The sequence below is a fragment of the Coloeus monedula genome (assembly GCF_965178545.1).
Source record: "Coloeus monedula genome assembly, chromosome: 1".
NCBI lineage: Eukaryota > Metazoa > Chordata > Aves > Passeriformes > Corvidae > Coloeus > Coloeus monedula.
The window spans coordinates 151,931,128-151,958,260 of NC_138781.1; the positions used below are offsets into that span (position 1 = coordinate 151,931,128).

The 27,133-nt window shown below is 40.9% G+C and overlaps 1 protein-coding gene across 1 annotated transcript in view; it reads left to right on the forward strand.

The window, feature by feature from the left end:
* The window catches only part of TG (thyroglobulin), a gene marked incomplete at both ends in the record, with an annotated part of 148,988 nt that extends 122,702 nt beyond the window's left edge, over positions 1-26,286 (forward strand). The window contains 5 exons of the mRNA XM_082288942.1: positions 4,644-4,825; positions 8,940-9,047; positions 20,349-20,489; positions 21,278-21,468; positions 26,174-26,286. Of these exons, the coding sequence (XP_082145068.1) occupies positions 4,644-4,825; positions 8,940-9,047; positions 20,349-20,489; positions 21,278-21,468; positions 26,174-26,286 (735 nt within the window). The remainder of the gene's footprint in view (positions 1-4,643; positions 4,826-8,939; positions 9,048-20,348; positions 20,490-21,277; positions 21,469-26,173) is intronic.
* Positions 26,287-27,133: the final 847 nt, after the last annotated feature.

The following is a 27,133-nucleotide window of genomic DNA, read 5'->3' on the forward strand; positions in this document are numbered from 1 at the left end:
GCAGAGTTTTTGGGCCATTTTGAAGACCACAGAAACCAGTACATAGGCACAGTGAATCAAAGAACAGAATCATAGAATACGTTGAGTTGGAAGGGACCCTTTAATTAAGTCCAACTTGTGTCCCTGACACCCCAAGAATCCCACAACATGCCTGACAGCATTGTCCAAAGCCTTCTTGAAATCTGTCAGGCTTGGTGCTGTGACCACTTCCCTCGGGAGCCTGTTCCAGTGTCCAACCACTCTCTGGGTGAAAAACCTTTTGTTGACATTTAAACATTAACCTTCCCTGACACAACTTCAGGACCCATTCCCTTGGGTCCTGTCACGGGTGATGAGAGTGAAGAGATCAGTGACCGCCCCTCCACTTCCCCTCACAGGGAAGCTGCAACTGCAGTGAGGTCTCCCCTCAGTCTCCTCTTCTCCAGGTGGAACAGACCAAGTGACCTCAGCTGCTTGTCATACAGCTTCCCCTCCAGACTCTTCACCATCCTTGTAATCCTTTGAATGGTCTCTAAAAGCGTAATGTCTTTTTTTTTATATTGTGGTACCCAAAACTGCACAAAGTTCTTGAGATGAGGCTGTCCCAGCACAGAGCAGAGCAGGACAATCCCCTCCCTTGCCTGGATGGTGATGCTGTGCTGATTTAGTAGCATCAGCAAACTTCCTTTGAGTTTTGTGTCCAGGTCATTAATGAAGATGCTGAAAAGGACTGGGCCAAGGATGGAGCCCTGTGGAACCCCACTAGTGACCAATCACCAGCCTGATGTCACCCCATTCCATATACCCCTTGGTGCCCCACTCATGAGTCAGTTGCTCACCAGTCATGTATCACAGTTATTAGGTGAAAGCTGGACATTTTTTTTTGGAAGGATTGTGTGAGAGATAGTGTCAAAAGCTTTATTGAAACCCAAAGAGATTACATCCACTGGCTTCCCCAGACCAACTAGGTGGGTTACCTTGTCATAAAAAGAAATGAGATTTGAAAAACAGAACTTTCCCCTCATGAAGCTGTGCTGGCTGAGACCAATGACTGCACTTTCTTTCAGGTGATTTTCAGTACCTCTCAGAATAATCTTCTCCATTACTTTACTGGGTACTGAAGTGAGACTGACAGGCCTGTAGTCTGTGGGGTCCTCCTTCTTGCCCTTGTTGAAAATCAGTACAATGTTCAACAGCTTCCAGTCAGCTGGGACCTCTCTGGATTCCCAAGACTGCTCAAAAATCATAAAGAGAGGCTTTGGAATGGCATCAGCCAGCTGGCTGATGAGAATTTTGATGAGAATTCTCAGCTGAATCCCATCTGGCCCCATAGATTTGTAGGGATCCAGCTGGAGCACGAGATCCTATTGAATGAGGGCTTCGGTGGATCGATGCCACGTTCTTTCCACAGGGTCCCTCGTGGAGACACTTAGGCAGCACTGTGCCAGCACCCACGCGTGCACACAACCTCACCTTGGCCGGTGGTTGTGAACAGCCGCTCACACACACAGTCTGTGCACGAACCGGAGACAGAGAGGCGAGAGGGGTTCTCTGTGTGCAATTCCGAGGTGTTTAATGGCAACACACCCGAAGGAAACACAGGCAAGAACAACCCAGACCTGAACACCTGTGCTGGTTTTATCCCGAAAACTCCCAAAGGCGGGCAGAGCATCCAAAACCAATAGTCTGAGGGCTAGGGGGCAGAGGCAAGGTTGAGTGACATAACAGGGGCCAATGAGAAAAGGGATGGGAGGGAGGAGAGCACCAGTGACCAGGAGAGTCTAGACAAAGGGAGAACTTTCTGGCACAGTGTTGTAGGGTAACTTGAGGGGTATAAAGTGGACTTAGCCGCTGTAACAAGATCCCACACAATTTCAGAGTTAACTGGGATTTGATCTTTCTCACAGTCATGGTCTTCTAGCTCAGGGCACTGAGATCCCCTTGGTCCATCGGCTGTGTTGAAACAGGGACAAAGAACGTATTAAACATCTCTGCCTTGTCCATGTCCCTGTGTATGAGGTGACCATCTTTATTCTGTAAAGGGTTGATACTATTTCTACACTGCCTTTTGCCATTAATATGTTTGAAAAAACTCTTTTTATTGCCCCCACATTTCTGGCAGCTTCACCTCCACTTGAGCTTTGGCCTAATGAATTCTCTCCCTTCAGTGGCAAGCAGCATTTCTGTATTCTTCCCATGTAACCTGACCTTGTTTCCACTAGGCATACACCTTCCTTTTTTGCCTTATTTCCAAGAGAGGATCCCTGTCCAGCCAAGCCAGCCTCCTGCCTCTTCTCCTTGACTTCTGACATTAAATACCTAAGGCTGACCACACTAAGTCAGCTCAAAGGACTGTTTAGCACAAAATGTTGTTTCCAGCAGTGGTTAAAATAGGCTGCTTGTAAGAATAGAGTAAGCAAATCTGATACTGCTGGTAAGTGCTCTCCAAACCTCTAGCACCTTGCAGGTCAGGGACTTCCTATACTGAATTATCTTCCTGTATTTAAAAACTTATCTTTTTTTTCTTTTTTTTTAAATTCAAAAACTCATCCATGAAACTTCATCTTCACCAATTTTTGGCATCCACAAAACCATGTGGCAGGGAGTTCCTCAGCTTAACCATGTGTTGTTGTACAATGATCCATCTCCTTCTCTGTGATTTTCAACCATAACTTCGATTTGATACTTGACCATGGATGAGACAGCGATGGATCAGTTCCTAGGTTACATAGTCAATACCATAAGGTTTTTTCACTTTATTTCTCTCTGGTTTAAGTATCCATAACAGATGTAGAATAAGGTAACATATGACTTTTAAAAAGCCAACAAAATGAAAGTATTGCATGAAAGTTGCTTGTTCAGGTTGATTTATACACAAGAGATTGGGCTTTGCACTGCCACAGAAAAGCATCTTTTCTTACCCACAACTGCTAGCCCCAGTCTCCAAATGAGAGATTCTTAGCTAGATAAAACAATGCTTCTGCTGTTAGTAGGAAGCTGAACTGATGTGTTCTGAACCTGTGATGGAAAAATTACTTTTTAATTCAGTGAACTTGCAGTCAGGTCTTCAGTGATCATTTCTATTTCCTGCAGAAGAATATACGTGTCCTTGATGGTTTTCAGCTGAATGATTCTGCAGGCAAGAGTGCTGTGCAGTTTCATATGTGGCATTTGTGCACCTGAAGTGATGTGTCAGGAGTGAGCTCCCCATCTTTTTAAATGTACAGCTGTGTTACTAAAGCTGGCACCCCATGACTCTTTCACATTGCATGGGCCAAAATCTAGCAAAAGAAGAATCTGTTACAAATGCAAGGAAAATTGCCAAGATCTTCCTGGACCTTGGTATACTTGGTAGAGTTTTGAAATCCCTTGAAGTCACTTAATCAAAATGCACAGAACATTAGTATTCTAAGGACAAACCTCATCCTCAGCACATGGGAACTTATTTTCCATCTTTCATTTCTGTGAATCTACTGAAAAGTTATTATTCCATCTGTACTTTCTGTATAGGGTAGTGGAAAGACCTTCTAGCAGCATGATGAAAACCAGCTGTGGGCCATCAAAATAATATATTAAGTAAAGCATCTACAGTAACTAAACTGGGCAGACACTGGCCTAGTTTGCATCAGACTGACTGCCCAGAATAATAGAGGTGGTTTGGTAGATCTTTTTCTCTGGAATTCTTATCCAAGTTTCAACCAATATGGACCTCTGTAGAAAGGACTTGATGCACAGGAAAGTTCAGGGTTGATATTTCTTTTTGTGAAGTTGTTCTGTTTCTGAAATTGATATAAATTTTTTAAAACAGTGAAAAGCTTGAATTGATAACATAAAAAACTTCCTCAAAGAAAGATGTGTTGAAAAATTCCAGCAGTCTTTAGCTTTGGTAAAAATATGTTTGGATACACAGTTTGGCATAGAATGTGATCCCTGTGACATGGGCACTTTGCTCTGGGGAACATACCTTTATGTTAGGAAAGGTTTCAGACCACAGATCTCAGGGAAAGGGCATTTCACTCTGTTGGTTTCTCTGAAAGGCCCTAAGGGTTATGAAGTTTGAAGATCATGGCTGTTCCCTGCACTGGGATTTGCAGGAATGGAATTTCTCTTCCAGGTCTAAGGCAGATGTTATTCCAGAAGGGACCTAAACACAGAACTTTAGAGCAGCCATGTTTCTTTGTAGGTGTTCCCAGAAGAGGCAGAGTGACATAGCTGTGAAATGGCCTATATATGTTTGCTTTCTGGAGTTTTTAAAGTAAAAGATCAGTATCTCCCTCTCTCTCTTCTAGTTTTCCTTCAGGGAGACCATCAGAAAGACAGAGTAGGACACACATGCAGTGGAGGACTTTCCCTTGGAACTACTTCTGTGAGAGCCAGCAGGATTTCTGTTCTGTTGGAGGTCCATTGGCACAACTTGGTACCTATGATCTGGACTTACTAGATCAGGGTTTCTGTCCTATAGTATGTCCAGAGGAAGAATATTTCTGGTTGGTGGCTGTTTTGGGAAAGCAAAAGTAGGACTGTCCCTTACTCAATCCCCTAGGAATCAGAGATCACAGCAGAGGACTTGTTCCAGCAGAGGGAGATCTGAGCCTACATTGTTCCACTAAAAAATTTATCTTTCGGTTTTGTTTCTGAATTCCATGTATGCACTTTTTTCTCAGAAATTTGAAGAAAGTCAAGGAAGAGCCAACAGCAAAACAGCCTTTTATCAGGCTCTGCAAAATTCTTTAGGAGGAGAGGAGTCCAACTCATTCATTGAAGATGCAGCTACGTGGTATTACTCCCTTGAACACTCAACTGATGATTATTCATCCTTTTCCAGGGCATTGGAAAATGCCACCCGGTAAGAAAGTCATCCTAATACAACTGTGTGATTGGAGTTTTGCAAGGTTTTTTTTGCTTATCTCAAATGTGCATTTATATTCTGAAAAGCTTGAAAAATTCTTATGCAAATGAAGAGGAAATGGGGACTATTATTTCATTTTCTGTGAGGTTTCCAATGTCATTGGTAAACATAAATTGAACTAATTTTTATGTCTTGTGCAAAGTTTGACATGTCTTTCTAGAATTGTATATTGAGTTCAGACTACTAATGCTGCTTTTTGCATTTTCATGTCATAGATGTCTGGGTTGCTTGTATACTGTGCACCAACTATTCATTGAGTTGTCTCATCCCTGTGACAGTAGAATTAATAGACTGCCTTTTATTCCCAGTACCCTAATTATACAGTCAGATACTTTTCCTTGGTGGTCGAGTTTGAAAACTTTGTTATCAGCAATTACATATATATATTTTTTTTTTTAATGAAACCTGCAAAATACATTTCTTCACAATGTCAGGCGCAACTTGAAGCCATTTCCTCTTGCTTGTTACCTGGGAGAAGAAACTAATCCTTACATCACTACAACCTCCTTTCAGGCTGTTATAGAGAGCAATAGAGTTCCCCCTGAGCTTTTTTTTTTTCCTCCAGGCTAAACATCCCCAGCTCGTTCAGCTGCTCTTCATCTGGCTTGTGCTCCAGAATATTCCTTACTCCATTGCCATGCTCTGGACATGCTCCAGCACCTCATGCATGTCAGCAGATGAATGAGCAACTTGCCTCCAGTAAATGTACTCCTATCCTTTGCATTGAAATTTTGCATGGACCTTTGAGAGATGGAAGTTGAGCTGTGGGCCATGTTCACACCACCTCATGTATGTGCATAGCTTTGACACCTAAATGACATCAGGGTCCAGCAGTTCTGGTTAAGTCAGTCTGCCGAGTCCATTGTCCATTGAACTAAGACTCACAGCAGTCATGACACCTTTGGTCAGCCACAGAGCCTGGTGGATGTCTTTAGCTTGGGTCACACGCTTGTTTGGTCTGTGGAGAAGACTGGAGTTTGCTGTGTTCCCCATGGGCAGCCAGTTTGCTTCAGCCAGTTAAAGATCTTAAACTGAGGGAGTGGTTCAGTTTTTCTGAAAGGAGACAAACTGAGGAGAAATTTCCTTCCTTCTCATTTTCTACCTCTGAGCAAATTCAGGGACTGAATGTTTAAGTGGAACAGATTTTCCAGAAATGAATCAAAAAACTCTTTCCCTATTCCTATCTCTGCTTCATGAGCAGATGCATTATGAAAACTCTACTTTTCTAATGTGATGTGGTTTATAAACTGGTGGCTTGAATCCCAGTGGGCCTGTCCAAGATGTTTCACCTCTGTTCTGAACTGAGTCATCATACCAACAGGCTCCTGGTATCTGCACTCTCAGCGTTTTCTGTCCCACTGTGAGCCTGTCCACAACACCTCAGAGACAGGATTTTCCTCTTATTCCTCCATCAGAGCTGCAGAGCATTGCTTGGGGGAGCCTCAGGGAGCAGGAGATGAACAGGAGCCAAGATTCTCTTGGAAACAGCTGATCCAGAAAGTGGACAGTGGTTTCTGGGTGGTCCAGGTGTGCTGATGCACTGAGGTCATGGAGTAAACAAACCAGAGGGTTGTGGGCTGAGCTTTGTGCCATTTATCAGCTCACACATCTTGCCACATTTGTTCTCCCCTGTAGCCTGTCCCAGGGATGGGCCTCCCATCACCGTGACATCTGGGGCCACTGCCTGCAGTACACGTGGAAGCACTGTGGTTCATGAGCATCAAAGCCAGAACTTGTCTTCAGTCTACTTCCATCACCACTGTTACCCATGGGGATTAATTCTTTAGATCAGTGATGTTTTAAGCTGTAATAAACCACTGTAGGTCTTACATTTTAACCATTCTTCCCGTCCAGAGATCCTTCTATAAGGAGCTGTTATAACACAGGGCTGTCCCATTTGATCACTGACATTAAGCCCAGGGCTCCATGTGGTGCAAACATTGACTTTTGCAAAGCTGCAAGGGCTAGCACGCCACTCATTTCCAGCAGGAATAGGATTCACCAACAGCTCCTCAGGCTCAGCAGTCTCCTGGGCACAGGGATTACCTGCTCCCTTATGACATGAAGCAAAATGCTTTGGCTAAGGAAAGAAGTGAGTGGCTTATTCTTGAGCAAGCAGAAAGCTGAGTAGTGAGAACAGGGCATCTGATGATAATACTTTGCTTTAAATGCTTTGGAAATTTCTCCAGCTACAGCAGAAAGTGAGGGGAAACAGTAGGTACAGAATGAGAGTCACCTGTATCAGCATCACATACATGGTGGAGAAAACAGGTAATTGGTTCTGGGTTTTTTGATGGTTGGTTGGTTGGTTGGTTTGGTTTGGGGTTTTTTTCTCCTTAATTTTGTTCTTTTTAACAAAAAAACTTACTACCAGCATAGATGTGTAAGCCAAGAAAAGTTTTATGTCAGGAATTAACTACTAAAGTTTTAACAGGATTACAAAGTGTGATAAAGCAACATAAGTGGTTGTTATAAACTACATACATTGTGCACATTTTGTGGTTTTAAAATAATTCCACTTTTAAATTTATTTTAGCTGCAATTCTCTGGTATTTTTCCCAAGTGTTAAATTAGTTTCATTTTCATTTTCTTTTTCTTTCCTTTCCTTTTTTCTTTTTTTTTCTTTTTTAACTCTGGTATTCCATGCCAGTAAGAGCCAGACATTTCATTTTTTGTGGTTACTATGTATTTCGGGCTTTTTCTACTTCCTCAGAATAGCTGACTTTTTTTTCCCTCATAACACCAACTGAGAATCAGTTTTAAGTGGTGCAATGTATCTCAAAGCATTTCTTGAGAGCTATTTCTCTCCCCAGCCTCTCTAGTTTTCAAAGACCATCTGCTCCTCTAAAGCCCCATGCTGGTAGGCATGTGAAGAGCAGTAATTTTTGTTTCATATGGGTGTTGTCAACCATAACTGTCAAAGAGCCCTGTGGTCAGTCAACCCAAAGCTTGTGGTCCCACAGATGAGCTTAAAATAAACTCTGCTGAACCAAGATAGCTACCCAAACAGTGCCTTTCATAACCATACTAGTTAAAAATAGCAACATGTTTTTATGCTTCTCTGATGCTGTTCGTTCTTGCACCACTCTTTTTTTTTTATTCAACCTACCAAGTCTGAAGGAGAAGCTGCTGTTTCAGATTCACTAAACTGGGAATTGAAACCACCCACTTCCTCAGCAGATATGTTTGTGTGCGCTCATGTAGGTAAAGGTATATAAACACCCACAGCATGTGCTGAGTCCTCAGGCACATGAAGAATGGGGAGTGGTGCTATATGTATATATAATACCACCTTGAGGAATCTAGATATATTGCAGTAAGGCCTTCTGTCCTCTACCTGCCTCTCTTGAACCGCTTGTGCTTCTTCCAGCTACTGCTCACCCCACCTTCCAGCCCCCCTTCTTGGGGCAAAGGAAGGCAGGAAGGTTTGGATAAGTTTGCTTCACTTGTACCTTTTAGACCTGGTGTTGAATTGATCATTTAACTATCTCATTGTGCTCTTATTGGGTAATCTTTCTCTCCCAGACATGTTGTACTAGGAATTCGATATTGATGAGCCCTGCAGGTTATCTTCAAAAGTGGTCTCTTACCTCTTCCAGCTCTGGAAACTCTACCCAAAAAATCACACAGACACAAATTCAGAAATTACGTTATTAATCCTTAACACAGGAAATATATAAGACCTTATATTAGATGCCATTGCAACTTAGTGGTGCCAGAAATAACTTAAAACTATTATAAGCATGGGCCCTTATAAACTAGACTAAAGTGGGATCGGGTTTTTTTGCCAGGATATTTCTTATGTGTCAGATCTGGCTTATTTACTATCACTGTTCAACACTCCATAAAACAGCACTTTTAGTGAATTCTAAGCAGTATCGGTCTCATAGAGCATGAATGTGGTTTCCTTCAGATGATTTGAAGGCAGAGATATGACCTGCTGTGGAAAATTTAAAGAAAGCTATCGAGATAGAGGTCTGTTGCTTGTGGGGGTTCTTCCCTTTTTTCCTTTACACAACTGTGTCTGTTCTCTGCTCCTTCTTTTTATCAGTGACCAGTTTATCACATGTCCCATCATAAACATGGCAAGTCACTGGGCTTCTGCTTCTCGAGGAAATGTCTTCATGTACCATGTACCTGAGAGCTCCTCACAGAGCAGGTAAGGAGATGGATTTTATTATGTTTCTTGGATTATTTAGAGTTTGTAAAACCAGGGCTGACTGCTTGGATATGCTATGGAGTAAATGAATAGATGTAGGTATCTCAAATAAACAGTTCAGATGAGCAAAGGAGGGATCTGTCTCTAATAAATTCTTTGACTATACAGGAATGCTTTTTCTGAACTGAGGCATTTCCCATGAGATGTCTAAATTGAGTTTCCCCTTTCCAACTTACCTACCTTGACCAGTTCCAAAGTCAGCCTTTCAGATTCCTACTCTGTATCCGATAAATATCCCACAAAGAACCAGAACGTGGTCCAAGTCATCGGGGAGTCCACAGCTCTCAAGATAAATGGGATATCATTTTCAAATAACTCAACATTAATATAACACTGCCCTTTTTTGAGGTCAGTACAATTGTATCCCAGTTGTACTGACTGGCCTTCAGTGTGGATGAGCTCTGGGATTTATTCTTTCCTGCTCCAGCACTCCAGACTGGTGACTGGTGCCGGCAGACTGTCTCATGGGAAGAAAAATATTTTTGCACACAAGCATTTGTGGACTCAGGCTCTGTGTCATCCTTCATTTTAGAAGCTTACTTGAATAATTGTCAGCAGGACAATTATATTTTTGGCAGAAAGGCCTAAATGGCTGTGGGAGATGCAATGTCTTGTTGGGCACAGAACAATCTGGAAGGCAGAGGCCTTTAAGGTGACCTTCCCTGGCTGTATTTTAGACCCAGCCCCTCACAGAAGTCAGGAAGAGGCACTGATGACAGTGGTCAGCACTTTGGGGTGCCTTGTGACTCACCAGAGAGGCTCCGGCTCCCAAAGGCTCAGTGACCAGAGACTGCAGCAACAGTCGCCCCTCCTGTTCCCTGAATCCACACCCCGGGGCAGCAAAACAGACAGGGATGCTCATCCTCATACTGCTTCCTTATGAGGAAGCTGTGCTTGTTCCCTGCTCCCTGTACAGCCCCTCATCTCTCTCCAGGAAGGCTTTTTGAGACCTTTTCCTTTTTCTCAGGCTTCCTCCAAAAGGGCTCAGGGGAGGGACGGTGGGTTCCTACTGGCACCATTTGATCCTGTGAAGTTCCCTGCAAAGTGCACCAGTTTTTTCCCTTCCTGATAGCATAGTGAAAAAGCATTTGAAAGAAGCCAGCCCAGATCTAGGTTACAGATGAAGGCCATTATGCTGTGGTAACACAGGCTTGCTTTCTTTTCAACTGAGGAGTTAATCCTCAGGGAGCCGTTATTTTTCTGGCAGCTCCAGTGGGAATGTTCACAGTGCTCCATTTGGCTACTGATAGGCCCAGATCAGTGATTTTTACAAGGCTCCAAACAGGGCTGAGCTATGGTATGCCAAAAATCCAGCTGCACAAAAAGAAAAGATATGTTTTCAAATGAGCTAGGAAGTTTTCTCTTGCTTTGAAGAATGACAGTGACCCAGTCATCTACTATTAGATCTTATTTGTAAGTAGATTAAATCGTACTTATACAGTTTAGACTCACTGGCTTTGAGGCAGTGATTTTGAATTGATAAGAATTTTCTCTTCTATCAAGCTGTATTTAAGATTTCTCTTGTGCTCGTGTTATTTAGCTCTCCTCACACTCTCCCGTGCAGCAATAGTTTACATAGCATGTAGCTACAAATATTAATAATATTTATGTTGACACTGGTGTTCAAAGCTAATTACTTTAACTATAGTGCTAAAGTTATTAGTTTGCTTTTTTATAACCCTCTTTAAAAGAACAAACAAAGCCAGAATGCTGTCTGAAACTTGCAGGAACGTGAGGCAGAGGCTCAATAGCCTTAAGTTAAGCCACTTGCAAGGAGAAATGACCCAACTTGGTAAGCTGTATGACATTCTTACCCTTTTTGTCTTTTTTTATCCTTAAGTGCCATTAAAATAAATGCTGTTTAGGTTGCAAAGCAAACGCTTTAACAGAAGTTGCAGAATTCAGCTTGTCTGTGTATGGGAGGATGTCAAGTAACACTACAAGGTGGCTATTTATGAAGTGATACCCTCATTTTCCTAAGGGACCCCACACTAGGTCTTCTGCTGAATATGTTGCAAGTGTTTTGTTTAAATATTGTTATTCATTCATTCACTCATTCATTCATCCCAAAATAAATCTTCCTTTATTCTTCATCCCAGTTTTGCCATGACACCCTCTCTAGAGCATTCCTCCCTCCATGCAGTGTTGGTGCATTGCAGGCTGTACAGCAGCCTCACTCATGCCAGTATTGTTGAGAGAAGGAGTTTTGTGTGGGAGGGTGGCTTTAGCTCCTAAAAACTGGGAAACCATCAGGAATTTGGAACCAGCAAAACGCAGTGCTTGGGAATATTACTGGTGATTTGTCTTACCAGACTAAAACCAATGATGTTCATGAAACAGCCTTCTAGTAGAGTATATAAACTAATCTTGGGGAAAGATCTAGCAACCATGTCCCTACCTTCCAAGGGATTTTCATAACCACTAGAAATGAGTCCTGACCGTTTTCAAGTTCTTCTTTGAGAACTGTGACTCCTAGGAGGAGTAGCAGAGGTATATACTCTCCCAAACAACCTACAGCTTAGGCTGGAAGGCAGGATGTGTGCATTTGAACTTGCTCAGCAGAAGTGAGAATAGAACCCTGCAAACATTCTATTAAATGCCTGAATGGAAGAACTCTGTTACAGCCATTTCTTTGTGTTAAAGAATGCAATAGCCAAAGTATGATTTGCACACAGTACTCGTGTACCTTTTTGATAGAATAATGATTTCTCAACCAGTTTGCTGAGATATAAACCTTCATTTGTAAAGATGGGAACAGGGTAACATAAAAGATAAAAAAAGAGGGTTTTTTACTTTACTAAATTGTTCCTAAGAAGTCAGTTTACACAGGAGATGGCCCTTCCCTCTCTATGTTTGCAAGCTGTATCATAAAAATTATGATAATATAATTATATACAATCTATAATAATTGCTAATGGCTACCTCACATGAGTATTGGAAAGAGTACATAAAAATAATGTCCAGATAACTACAACAATAGGAGACTATTTACTCTTGGACAAAATATTCTGTCTGGGGAAATAGTCATTCACTAATTAAGATAAGGCACCATTTAACAACCCATTCTTCAATTTCTACTTTGTCACCTCTCTCCTACTTTATGTGTCTCCCAAAATGTGTAACAGAAAAGAGAGTTAAAATGAAGGTATGAAAAAGCACTGCTATTTCCTCTTGTTTCAGAAGGAGCAGTCACTTAATAACTAACAGCAAGATAAACAAGAGGGAGGGAGAAGTCAGCCAGTAAAGACAGACTCAACCACAATGATGCAAAGTGGACAAAAAATTATTGAACAGGGAGGAATTTTTACCAGTAAAAGTCATTAGCCAAAGTTTGTCTCTCAGCTGGATGTTTCTAAGATGTACACACACACATGCACGCACGCACACTCACACACATTCAAGCATGCATAGATATGGGGGTAGGGTTAAAAAGCCTGCTCTAACTTGATGTCTATGACATTTGTGGAAAATCACATAAAACCATGAACTGAGAGTTTTTGTATAGATAAATGGATCTTGCAGAGAGCAGAATAATATCTCCTTCCACGTGGTAGCATTCTCCTGAGCTTGGCATTCCACCATGTCTGCTTTAGTCTTCAGTTCCCATTTGAATGAGGAGCCAACTCCCACATTAATAATCTGTGGTAAAAATATATACATGACCCAGCTGCCATTTTCTCACTCTCTCTTTGAGAACACTTAGGCCTTGGAGTAAACATTTCTTCTAAACAATGCAGGAGGAATGTGACTGCTCAGCGCTGCCTAGGATTAGTGCGGAGGGCTGGAGGATAGCTTTAGTTATGGTAAAGAAATGTGTGATAGGAGAAGTATGTTTTGACAGGGATATTATTAATTGTACAGAGATTTGCCTTGTTAACCCTTCAAGAGGTTTCTGGGGGATTTTTGCAGCTTACATGAAGAAGCATTGCGTGCCATGCCAGCACAGTTTCCAAGTCACACTGTGGTGCCAAATGTTCTATCTTAAAGATGGTGGTTAAAAATCAGTGCTCTTCCCACTGAGGGGGCCTGATCATCAGCTGCAGCAGGATGGAAAAGCATCATAATTGTCACTGAAACAGTCTAAACTGAGACTTAATGAGGCTTTATCTTCTAATCATTAACATGACTATAATAATTGTCATAAAACCTTTTCTTAATTGTGCATGGGACAGATTCACCCAAGATTAAGGAGCTGCTGTCTTTTTTGAGTCATTTTAGTCAGGGCTGTCTTTACCTCCTGACTACTCACTCCTGTGTATGTTGGTGTGAGTTGTTAAAAGGCTGCTCTGTGCCAAGGCTCACATAGTTGGCTGTGTTTTGGTGACACTTCTTAAGATTCCTGTAACTGAAGGAGAAAACTCCTGACTGATAAAACAAAAAATGTTTGTGTATAAACCCATTCAACTATGTGAAGTATTCTTGGTTTCTATTTATTATGGATGCTGCGGGAATTCTGGCTATACTTCATATCTCTTTAACTGAAGGAGACTTTTCTGCTCTTTTCATTTCACAACAATTATATCCCTGTCCTTTAATCCATCCACCACTTGCTGTCCACTTGCTGCTCTCCTCCTGTCTGTAGCTGTTAGTCCATGAAAACCAACACATCACAGGTTGGGGGACACAGTCTAAACTGGGTGCTGTGCAGGCCTCTGGGCTTCAAAGAAAATGATCTAAACACAGAGGGCAAATAAGTTACCAGTGGGATGGTGACAAGGGCAAGATGCATGTTGTTCCATAGCTGAGCAAGCACCACAATTGCCTCAGGTAGCTATGTCCACTTGCTGCAACAACAGCTTGTCATTGTGCTCTGTAAAGCTCTACTCCTAGTCATCTCCTAAAAGTTGTTGTTTTGGAAGTGCCTCTCATTCCTCTGGCCTTATCCATTGCCTTGTGCCAGCTGCAGCTATGAAAACAGTGTCCCACTGATACAGACACATCATGCCATGCCCAACTCTTTGCAAAGCTTCTCTGTTTCTAAAGGCTTGGGGTCTGGACAATTTGTTTTTTCTTCCCAGGAAGTAGTTTAGATGCCTTTGGAATTCAGCAGATTTTCCAGATCTTGTAAATTAGCCATAAATATGCAAAAGCAAAGTACCAAGCTCAGAAAAAGCAGAAAACAGCTTTAAATGAACCAAAATTCAGCTGAAAGACTCAGGAAAGTATAAAACAATTTTGGAGCTGCATGTGCTGCACTGGGACAGGCAGTTCCTATCAAATGTAATCTACAAGATCAGCACAAAGTCGATGCATATTGAGCACCATGTTTTCCTTGGTGCTCTGGGGTCTTTAGATGTACACATCACCTTTTTTCTGGAAATTCATCCATCCATTCATTCAGGTTAGGAGTAGCCATACTGAACAAATGCATGAATTTCTGTCTTCCAAAAGTCCAGCCAAGTGTCAGCATGCTTATTACTAATCTTAAATACAGTAATTCCCTGACAGATTTGTGTAATCTATGCTCTTTAGGAGTTCTGACAAGTTGATAAAAGTGCTTTCTTTCTTCCTGCTTCAAGATCTATGATATTTTTTTCAATTTATGTGGGCTTTCAGGCTCTTGAATTTACTATCTGCTACTTCAATTTTATTTTCTTTAATTGGCACAGCTATAATGCAAAGTGGAACATTGTGTGTATTGGGAGTAATTCAAGTGGAAAAGACACAGCAAACTCCAGAATACTTTTACAAGTCACATGTATCTAGAGGGCTTTTTTGGTACAAAGGTGGATAAACTTGGCAGTTTAATCCTGTTAGGAGTTAAGCTTTTTCCATATGTCCTGATTTTCCTGAAAAGAAGAAAGCAAAATGTTCATCTGTTTTTCACATCCTTTCCCCCATTTGTTTGGCAGCAGTTCATAATGAGAGGAGACCAAGGAGCCAAATGCATGCCTAGAACTGCGGAGGTCACACCAGGCCTCACATTGGCTCATTGAATTTCTATAAATATTCAGCTATCCTTTGATTTTTTTTTTTTTTCTCCCTGCAATCACATACCATTTCCTTTCATAAAATGTGTGGATGTATATAATTTTAAAAATTATTCTTGCTTGGCATCAAAATGAATATTTCAGTTCAGGCAAAGTGCAGGGTTGGTAGGCTGCTCCTCTCCCATGATATGGATGAGATGATGCGTGTGCACAGCTCAGGATACTGGATCTGCAAATATACTCTGGAAAAATCTGCTGGTATTAATGTCAAGATAATGCAGATGGGTGCAAATAAGCACATTTAATATTTCCAATAATTCTCGCAAAAAATAATTTTAAATCCATTTACTGAAAATAAACACAGAATGGGGCCAGAAGAGCATGCAGGGAGTGGCACATTTTATGTAAATCATATCCTCTTCTCCTGGGACTGGGTTGTTATGAAATCCTATTTCAATTCAAATCAGCAGGAGATTCATCAGCAACCTGTGAGTCTGGGTTTCACCTGTGCTGTTCAGCTCACTCAGCATGTAAATAACCTGTTTTCACCAAAGCCACGTGACACAGAAATGGTGGGGTTTTTTTACTTTCCCAGTGATAGGCCTGTCCTTGCCAATGGGATACTGAACAGGGCCTTGATAATGAGGCTGGGAACTCCAAGCCATGCTCCCTTCTCCAACACAAAATCTTTCACAGAATTGTTAGAATGAGCAGTTATTCTCATAAAAGTTTACATTAAAGGATAAATTATTTTCTTATCTCACCAATCTGTCACAGATTGCCAACATCCGCTTGGTTTGATGACTGACATGAGTTTGAGTACAAAATTTCTTCTCCATTTCTCAGATGATCACTGGTAATTCTGGCTGAACTCTAGCTAGTTATATTTATCTTGTTATTTTAAAATTTAAATGATTGAATTGCAGTGGGAAGTTTTGTGTTTTGGTATCGTATTGGATATCATTAGAATTTTGAGCTAATTTACGTTGGCTTCTATCTGCATGTGGAGGTTTAGAAAAGAACCAAAAACTACACTAAGGCAACTAAGAATAGAAGCTGTGACTCAAAATGCTTTGAGATTAATTGAAATTAGTTGGAAAGGAGAGTGAGGACTATTTTTAAATAAAAGGAAGAAAAGAGTAATACTAGGCTAGAGTAAGTCATTAATCATCAAAATGAGTTTCCAGTATGAAATAATTAGCCAGACCTAGAACAAGGACAAGGTTCAAAATGAGATCTATGTCCTAATTTACTATGGATCACACTGTGAGGTCCCTGCAGCCCCAGCTCTGAGTTGTGCATTCAGTCCTAACATAGAATAGCATGATAGTCTGCCAGACCATATTCTTCTGTTCTGACTTCCCTGATTATGGATTGCCAGTAATGACAATTCCATTTTGCTAACAAAATTTTTGAGGATTTCTGAGTTGGGGTGGTGGTGGTGAGGCAGCTTGTTTTGGGGGTTTTTGGCTGGTTTTATTTGTTAGTCGTTGTTGATTTGGCTTGGTTTTTTTCTGTTCCAAAAGCTTGTGATTGAGATGTTAATTTCAGCTCTTGGACATGGGGTCTTACATATGCCCTCTTTGATTTGGAACCAGAATTTAAACCAAATCAACCATAACCGGGGTGGTTTTTGTTCTAAATTCTGATCACTCATCTTTTACTCTTCCCTGTTGAAGTTGTTTTTTGTATGTGAAAGTTGCCACAGCTCTGTAGAGAGAGAGGGCAGTGGAGTAACTGATGGCTAAGTAATCGCTTTCTCTCTTTCCCACTTGGAAATTTAAATGGAAAGTCCATCTTAGGTTTAAGGAAAATTTTCTCAGAACCTATACCTTCCCAATTAAATGGCTTGGCACTGGATAATGAAAATTCCCAGCAAATGATATTTCAGGCTTATGGCAGCTGGTGTGGGGTCAGTAGCTCTGACCGAGGAAGCTGTGACCGGTCCGGAGGGATGGTCCCAAAAGGAATCACCTTCCCGAGGCCCGGTGTCTTCCCTCAGCTGCTGGCTAGGAGGGCCTGTGCAGAGGCTGTCAGCTCTTTAGTGATTGTCAGCTCGTGATTCCAGCTCAGCTCTGCAGGGCAGCCTCCAGGCCAGACCAGGGAGAGAGATGAGAGGCCCGTGTAGCTGTTCTGCACGAGGCAGCTTTATTAGTCCAGCGAAGGGGAGGCCAGGGACGAGCATCTCTCTGCCCTCGCAGGGGCAGGGGGCTGGCTTTATAGGGATACAGGGGGTGGGTGTCAGAGGGTAAAGGCCAATGGGCTACAAAGGATCTGTACAGGGTCTCCCAGAGGATTCTGGGTTTGTCTTCTCGCAGTAACTGAAGAGTAGCTCCCTTTCCAGGGGAGCTCTGCTGGGAGGTTTAGGCACTCTCCTTATCTCAGCAGACGTCCCTCCAGGGCGAGGGCTGGGCATACCCCACACAGGGTCTGCTGTTAAATCGTTGGTTATGAATGTCACAAAGTTTCTGGTTTTACCATGTTTTTTTGTAAACTGAACTCCAGTAGCACCTTCTTCTGAGGTAAAGTAAGAACTCCCCATGGAGAGCTCATTTCAGTGTGAGCAAAGTTGTAGAATCTGGCTTCTAACTTCCCCATGGCTAAATTTACTGGTCCACCAAATAAGAAGAGATGTGAATCTGTTTTTAAAAGTATTGACATCTTAAAAAGCAAAGCTATGCAGAGAAGATCTGAAGTGACACCTTTGCACAAAGTACTATTCCTGTGAAGTCACCAAAGCCAAGATTTCATCCTTACACATAATTGCATTCACTGCTGTTAATAACAGTTTTGTTCCTTGAAAAGGGTCTTCTGTAGAGGAAGTTAGTTGCTATTATTTTGGTTTCCTTAAAAATCCCTTTTGCCCTTGTTTCTGTAGTTGTGGGGCCTTCATATCTCCATTTAGAGCTGCTGCTGTTGAGTACATGCATGGTATCCGGGGAGTACAGTTTGGAGCAGCTCAGGAAATAAAAACCTCCCTTCAGATCTGGCAGTGTACAACAGCAAAGCTATAAATATTTGTGTCCCTTTCTTTCTCTCATCCACTTTTCTTCCAGTGAAAACAGTGCTAACTTGAGTATGCTCAGAGCTCCTACAAGACTCCAGAATCCTTGTTTGGGTATTTCTGGCCATTTTTGACTTCCCTATGGCCCCTTATGACCCAAACCATTTTATGATTTTGTGATTCTATGATTCTATGATCCTATGATCAGTTTGAGGAAGAAGATAGAAATATTCTCCTGATATTTTCCATCCAGCTACCATCTAGGTGTTTCCCAGTTTTCTTCCCTGGTATTCTGTGCATTTATATATGTGCCTCTTTCCCCTCTTAAGCTTAGGTATTTTTCCTCATCCTCATGTTTTCTTTCTCATCAACCAGAAATATTGAAAGTTGCCTGTGAAATTGTCAGGTTTTGTACCACTTTATGTCTCTGTATCAAACCAAGTAGTCATACAAATAATTTTGAATGAAATAAATTTATGAGATTGCTGAATTTTTAGTCTGGGCTTTGACTTTAACAGTTTTCACCTCCAGAAACCTGACGGCTGAGAACAAAGTCTCATTTGGGGGGAAACCCTCAATCCCAGCTCACTTGTTTTAGCTTCACAGCTAAGTTCACCTCTGCTATGCCTTCCCTAAATGAGTACATTTGTCTCTTCATTGCACCCCAACTAATTTCATGTCCTCTAATCTAATGAAAAGTGACTCTTTGCCAAGAAAATTGCCTCTTTAAATATGTAATACCATTGCTGCAATACTGACACTAGAAATTGCTGTTATATACTGGGCCAAGCAAATTATTTTTAAGGCAAAATTATTAAACTATGATCTTGCTTAATCCTTCTATAAACATTTGGGGAAGAAAAATATGCTTTAATCTTGTTTCAGTTCTACATTTTTTGGTGAATAATCTGTGAATAATTCACTTTCCAGATGCAAAGTATTACTGAGGTATTATGATAAGACTAAGGAAAACACAACCAAAGATGTATTTCATTTAGAGGGCTGTGTGTTTGCTTTTCAAAATCGAGGCTTTGGTGCCACCACTCATAAAATGTAAAGCAGTTATCTTGCTTTCAGACCACCTGCCCATAATGGTTTGAACTATTCTCCTTGTTTCATTGGAGGCAGTATCAGGGTCATACCAGTGCTGCTGCATTTCATGTCCAAAGATAAAATAGTTTCAGTTGTGCTACCTTTTGACAAATGCCACTGCAGATGAAATCTTGTTGAGTGGATCTGGGATTTGTTTATTCTTGCCTCACAGACATCTGTTCCTTCTCCCAGGTCCCCTGATGCTGTCTGTCTTCATGCAGCATTAAACCAAGTCAATAAGACCTTTGTCTAAATGTGGAATATGGAAAACACAGTTGGACCAGGCCAGAAATATCTCCTCCTGTGCTGTGGTTCAAAGCTATGTGTAGAACATAGTTTAGTTATAATTTTATTAGTAGAAGTTGGCCACTGTTTTTCTGCAGGACTTGACGATGTTGAGGTGTGTAACCTTTGCTATTAGGTCCTGCAAGTGTTGGGGTCTTACCTGGCCAGTCTTGTCTCTGAATTGTTGAAATATTCCCTATAATATGTGTTATATATTACGTGGAACTACGCAGCAGTTGTTCTTTCTTAAATCTGATCTAGGTGATTATCTCAAGCTGTTTTGACTTGTCTCCACATAAAAACTGGGGAGAGCAGAGTGTATGAACCAAAACCACCCAGCCAGCAGAGAAATTAGATTAAAGCTATGTCTAAGAGAAATCTTCATAAACATCTCCTCTTACATCTTTTCTTATCCAGAATCCTGGCCACAATGAAGTCAATGGAAAGACTCCAACTGCTGCTAAGAAGGGCCAGAATTTTATTCCAAGTCTGTGAAATAAGCCATAATTAACCTTCCGTTGTGGCTGCCAGAATCCATGTCACCACTTGCTTCCACTTTCTGAATTTAATTGTAGTGAAAATCTGTCCAAAACTTAAGAGGCATTTAAGGAATACCCAAGCGACTTTCTCCCTCTATCACTCTCTCTTATACACCCAGTTAATTTAGGAACTGTGCCCTAATGCCTTCCACAGTTTCCTTTTGTAACAAAGGTTAAAGACCCTGCATTAACACGAATGCAAATTCTCCTTGTTATTGCTTGCTCTTCTTTTATGTTTTGGATTGAAAAACTCCCACAGCTCACCACACTCTAATTAATGGTCATTAACAATTTACAACTTTGCTTTATTCTCTGAATTAATTTATTTCCCTTTCTTCCACAAATAAATAAATGATGGTTTTAATTATCTTTCTATAAATATTTGGTTTAGCTCAGGTCAGGAGCTCCTGCTGGATGTTCAGTATGCATTTGGTCTGCCATTCTACCCGAAGTATGAAGTACAATTTACTGAGGAAGAAAAGGGCCTTTCCTTGCATATTATGCAGTATATCTCCAATTTCATAAACTCGGGGTAAGTGTGGGATATTTAAGAATTGCTGTGACTGGGGAGATGGTGAGAAATGGAGGGAGTGTAGTCATTCCAGACCCTGCCCTCACTCAATCATTCTCCATTTCCTCTACAACTTGTAAGCCTACAGTGAGATTTAGTCCACATGGTTGGAAAGTCGTGGCCAAGTTATCAAGCAGAGCAGACACCAAAGATTTATGGTATGAGACTTAGCTAGGAGGAATAGACATTTCATCTCCATTGATCAGCTGCTAATTCTACTAAAGTACATGCAGGCTTCAAAGGCCTTGCTGTTGTTTCCAGAGCTTAGTTCGGTGACCCCAATTCTGAAACCTCTTGGCTAAGAGTTCTCTTTTTCCCAGAAGAAAGGGGAAAGCACAGAAAGACACAGTGCACCCTTTACCAAGTACTCTGTGAACATCCTTCTGTGCTACTAAGCTGTGGCCATGTTTGAGAATGAGGAGTATCTCTGGAAACCTAGCATGGGAATGGTGGAAACAGTGACTTAATATGCTTTTTACAGTATGTTGGGTTGGATTGGGATGAAGGGCTGTTGAGGGTGTTCATAAGCCTGTGTCTATACAGGTTCTGTCTACCTGTTCCTTAGGAAGTGAACCAGACTAAAAAGTTACTGTCAGATGAGGCATCCTGAATGATTCACCAATCTGGGCTGAATTTGAACCCCACTGGTCAGAGGGACTGGATACACATTTCCCTGACACGGCCAATCTTCTTACCATTTTACTGTTCATGTCATTCTTTTCTAATGATAATTTCTCCCACTCCCTTAGAAATCCAAACTACCTCCACAGTTTCTCGAGAAGAATGTTGGGGGTGATGCCTGCCTGGCCTATGTATCTGCCAAGTGATGATGGTGATAACTACAAGGAATTCACTGTATCTTTGCCGACTCTTAAAAGACTGAAAAAAGCAGACTGTTCCTTTTGGTCTGATTATATCAGGAGGCTGAAAGCATCCACAGGTGAGAAGACTGTTTTCTGATATTAAATAAACCCTTAATTCTCTGCTTAATGTTTTTCTCTGACTGTAGTGCTGTTACATCACTGTGGAAAAAACACATTTCACAAATTAAACAACTTGCAATGTCCAGGGTATATAGTTAAGAATGTAACACTAAACAAATTTACTTTATAGCAGATAATGTGTACTAAAGTTTAATTGTCCTCGAGTTTAACTATCTAGAGAAATCATCCTATTATGATGATAGAAGATATGAAAAAGCCATATCTTCTAATAATTTGCTCTCTATTTACAGTCATAATATAGACTTTGAGTAAACTGGAAGGCTGTATATACAGGCCTCTTTTGTCTACTGGAAGCACCTAATATGAGAATGTTGAGATTCCTATGCTTAGGAGGAGCACAAATCGTTTCCATCCACTGTAAAGTTGCAGCTGAGGCTTTAGTTAGTTGTATCTCATTATGGTTTCTGCATGCTTTGACTTTTCACTAGATTAGTTTCTTTGACTTTTTTTATAGCTGTGGTGATTATGCCCCTTGCATGTCTCCTTTTATATTTGCCATAAATTTCAATGCAGCTATTGGAGCCCTTCAGTTTTTTCTTGCTGCTGTATAACCAACTCTGCTGAGATTTCAATCTGCTGCCTGTCCTGAATTTATGCTAGTGAATAAACTCCCCTTCATATCTGTGTATCTTGTAAATAAATATGGATACCCTCAAGCAAAGCAAACAAAACTATCCCTCTTTGGCAGGCAGAGATGTTTTGAATTGTTCTTGGAGGCCTGCAAGTTTGCATGTGTTTTTTATGTCCTAAGGATCCATCTTCACAGTGAACACAGTTCAGGCTCTCTCTGCTTTGGGGGCTGTTGAATTTCTGAGAACAAAATGTACTTTCCAAGATGCGGAGCTACCCAGGCTATCCATGCCTGGGTAGCTCAAATGGTCTGAGGCTGATATTTGAGTGACACAAAGCTAAAATGTCTCAGAACCATCAAGCTGGTGGTTCTGATGCAGACACAGAGCAGCAATTCTCCTGTTCAATAGACATCCCCAACCTTTACTCATGGTCTTTCTTCCAAAGTGGAATCAAGATTTTGTTCTCAGCCTTTTCTCAGTTTCCTGGTATCCCTCAATGCCTTCCATGTTCAGAGGGGATACTTTGATCTCTCCAATGGCTTTGTGCTGATTGAGATATTGCTAATTTTCAAAGCTTTATTCTGCTATTTAAACAGTCCTGGAAATAACTTCTAGATCTTTTTGGACCTCACCTCACAGCCCTGTGGCTGTGTAATGCCAGACTGAGCTGAAGTCACAGCTCTGGTAGAAGGACTGCTGACCGAGCACCACGGACAGAGACTATTCCCAGCACCTATGGAAAGTCCCCCCAAAGGTGGGAAAACATCCACCAGGGCATATTGTTTTTGACATAGACAAGATTTAAAACTATCCAAAGTGGCATAAGAACACAGCATTCATGTATGGGTTAGTCCAATGATCTGTCTAGCTCAACAGCCTGACCTTGTCAGTGACCAAAGCCAAATACTTGAATCTTAAACATAAAAATAGAGGGAGGGAGAGAAAAACACACTTGAAGAGTTCACAAAGTTGACTAAAATTTTTGAAAACAAGCCATAAAGTGTGAAATTTATGGAGTATGGATTCTCAAGAAAAGGTTTAAAAAGTACATGTCAAAAGTACACGTTAATCTTCAAGCAGAACTGAGTACACCCAGCTGGCTCTTTAAGCCAGTATTTGCTTGGCCTCAGCACCATGGTAATGCAGTTGCATGGCTGACTTCTGCTAAATTCCATCTCACAGCAATGTTGGCTTGACACTTTGCTTTGATAGTAATTTTTAATCTCTTCTCACCCTGGAATACTAACATTTCTCATACAATTTAAATAGATATCACATCAGACCCCTTCCTGCTCCAGACCCTTTAGCCTGGGATGGTAACAGAGACACTGTGGGTCTCTTGATGACAATCTGAAAGCAGTTCCTTATGAAAAAAGATTTATAATGTTCATTGGTTCACTTAGAAAGATTGCATAAAACTCAGATGGTGATGGCTGAACACCCTCAATTTCTTTTTGAGAGGATGTTGTGCTGAAGTTCATGCCAAAGCAGTGTTGGTCCATCAGTACAGGTTCATCACTTGCATTGTCCCCAGAAATTGGATTCTGCAGGAATTGAGTCCCTATGCATCATGTTGCTACAGGTAATGTTGATGTGTCTCCTTGCACCTGAGATAGTTTGCTGTACCTCCCTTCAGAACTGAAGCACTGAACCTCTGTTGTTCCCTGTCTGCTCCAGCCTCTGTTCCTGGAGTGCTCTCAGGCTGTCCTGTGGGACCTTGGCATATGTTGAATACCAGATTTGAGAGAACAATGGTACATTGTACATGTACAACATTTTTGGATGTTGTACCTTGTACTCTTTCCTGAGGGGGATCTGTCAGCTCTGTCAGCTACCCTGAGATCCAATCTATCACTTTTCTGCCTTTCAGAAATTATAAATGTTCATGATAGTGTACTTGCATTGTTATTGTGGATTGCAGTTTGTGGCCTCACACCAAGTAGATGGAGTTTACCAGTGTGCCAGCAAGTATCACAGATAATGAAACATTCCAGTTTTCACATCTAAGCACAAAGATGAACAGGATCTAGTCTGATGCAATCTCGACCAGCTGTGGTGAATCCTGTTTTATCCATCTCATCTTTGCCTTGAAATCAATATTTTTACAGCTTCATATATCATCTGGGATCTATAAGCAAAAAAACTAAAACGTATTTCAATAAAATGAAGAAGAACTGGACAAACCAGTGATCATAAAATGTAACTGGAACTGGCATTTCAAAAATTTTTCTTGATCCTTTGTATACTTCCATGGGAAATGTCTTGACTTAGAAATGTCAAATTAGGGATGACCAAAGGCTCAAAGCTCAATATCGCAGTCCAACAGAAAACTGAGGCATTCCTTGCTGTGGTTTAAGCTAAACTCATAAATTTCAGTTTCTGGAATAAAACCTCTCAAATTTAGAATCTTAGATGTCTTTTAGATTATTCACTGCTGGATTTAGAAGCTGTTGTTTATACATCCATCTTACTGTTACCTGTAATTTTCTTTCCACTTAGTAAAAATATTGTCCAACTTGGTGTTTCATTTTGTGGTCAGGCCGTGATACTTAATGACAGAATGTATCATTTGTTCCTGGCACATAACTGGAATGTGTGTTGTTGCATTTGAAGATAATTTAAGAAAATTCATGTCATAAATGCAATGATTCATCATAATATTTGCTGGCAGTGCCTTTACAAACTATGGAGGGAAGTTTGAATCTGTTTCATTGCAATCTCTTGAAGTTTTGTTTGAGATCAGTTTGTAAAGTTGACATTTTGGGAAGTTTACTTGGGGAATTATGAAAGTGATGGTGCTTGAAGACATTTGGATTTACTAAATGAAGTTCCCTTGGTTGCATTTCAAAGACATGCTTTATATTTTGAATTATGACGGTTTCCACGGGAAACATCTAAATGAGAAACAAGAAGACTGGCAATTGTGGAAAAAAAGAGCTGTGGATGGCTTTTTCCAGGAAATGTGTTAATAACTTGAAATTCAGTTAAAAACAGGAGCTTTAGAATGTTTATGTATGTTCAAACAGATGTCTGAATGCTACCATTCCCCTTACGTAGTGTGGTGGACTGTGTGCCTAACAGTGAGTCCCTTTATAAAGGGCCTCTCACTGCATCCAAACAGGTTTAGTTGGATCCAGTCTACATCTCTTACTCCTCTAGCTGGTATCTAAAATGAACCAGTCCTCCTAAAGTAAGTGCCTCTGTAAGCAGTCTTCCAGCTGGGGAGAAAGAGCTACCTTTAGTGTCTCACTGAAATCTTGTCTGCCTAACTCATGTGCCTAAATTTCCACCTTTAGGCATATTTTGCATGTCCAAATTAGCCAGATTGGTCTGTATATGTAGAAAATTCAACAGGTAGCAAAGCTGAAGCCTTCTCCATGAGCTCTGGGATGTCATGTGTAGCCAAACAAGAGTTGAAATAAAGTAAGAGTGTTTACAGTTCAGACTTGAATCAAAACTGAATCAGGAATTTTGTGGTTAGCATTCATCTTTTATCCTTTCTATTCACACCTTCTTTTTGGAAATCTCAAGTAGAAAACAGATTCCTTTAGTATGATGGACATCTGTGCAGCTATGAGAGAACTCTGGCTATGAGACATTAAATAAACACCCTGAGTACACTTTCTTGACACAGTTTTGTGGTGTTGAGGCAACTGTATCACTGAAATAAGGTTGAAGCCTAAAATCACAGAAGGTAAAAGATAACAAAGAAAAGATCTGTTGGAGATGGGTGCTTGGCGCTTTTTGTATTACAGACAAAAAATTACTGTTCCCCACACTTCCTATCTGGTAGGGAAGTATCAGGAGATACTAAAGTCTTGCATGAGTGGAGAGAAAACTATTATGTATTCCAGTGGCAGTTATTTAAACACGATACCTTATTACCATGAGGTGATCTGCCGTTACTCTAAAACACTTTGCAAGTGGATGCAAACTGAGAAAAATGGCTTCCTGAACATTTATAGCTACATAAAATGTTTTTAGGTGTCATTGATAAAGCGTGTACCCTGTATCTTGCTGCCTCAAAGGTATGACATCTATTTTAATCTTAATTGTATTGTCTTTTCAGGAGGTGCAGGTGGTGGAGAGCCATCTGCAGAAAACAGCCCTGGTGAAACTCCCAGTGAAGTTACCTCCCTGGAGAGCCAGCCCCTGAGGGCTGAGGTGGCTTACAGCAGATAGGGAATCACAGGGCTGTGGGGTGGGTTTGTCACACAATTGTGCATCCACACAAGCATCTCACACCGAATGGACAATACTTCCTTTAGTTAACTTTCTCAACAAGTAAAGAAGACCTTTCAGTAAAGTAGTTTTCAAAAAAATTAGTGACTATGGCCCAAAATAAGCACTACAGCTATTGTTTTAAATCAAGAGACTGTACTTTGAAAAACTAAAGTATCAATAAAAACTGCAAAACCAAGACAAATACAATTGATCTTTATTTCTTGCAACTACACAAATGCCAGCATATTGTGGTACCACCAGCCAGAAAAGGACATACATTAAAGCACCTAGAAGTCCCTCACTGATGATTTGTTAGATGTCGTATCTTTGTCTTTTTTTATTACTCATCCTATCACAAGCTGCTGGTAGGAGAGGGAGCCTGGTTTGGCATTCTGGAGAAAACTAAAGAACTCTAAACAGGAAGGAAGAACAATTTAGGAAGGTAATGATGAGTATGCATTGAGTCATTCACATTAAGTCAGGCACATGCAATACTCAGCTCATGATCCCCTGTGAAATTATGTCCAAGACCATTAGGGTAATGCAGAGCACATAGCAGAGATAATAAAGAATATGTTGATTATACCTTAGATAACACTGTCCTTGGAACATTTATCTTTTTTTAAGAAGAAGGTGAAATACACAATAGTTTTGGAAGCGTAAGGAAAATCATAGGATACCTCTAATACTCTGAAGGTATTTTGGATCATGTTGTTAATTCATTGCTGGGACCATTTGGCAATAGATAATCTTCAGTTGATGGTATATCATACACATGTCCATGAGACCTCTCAGAAAATAAAAT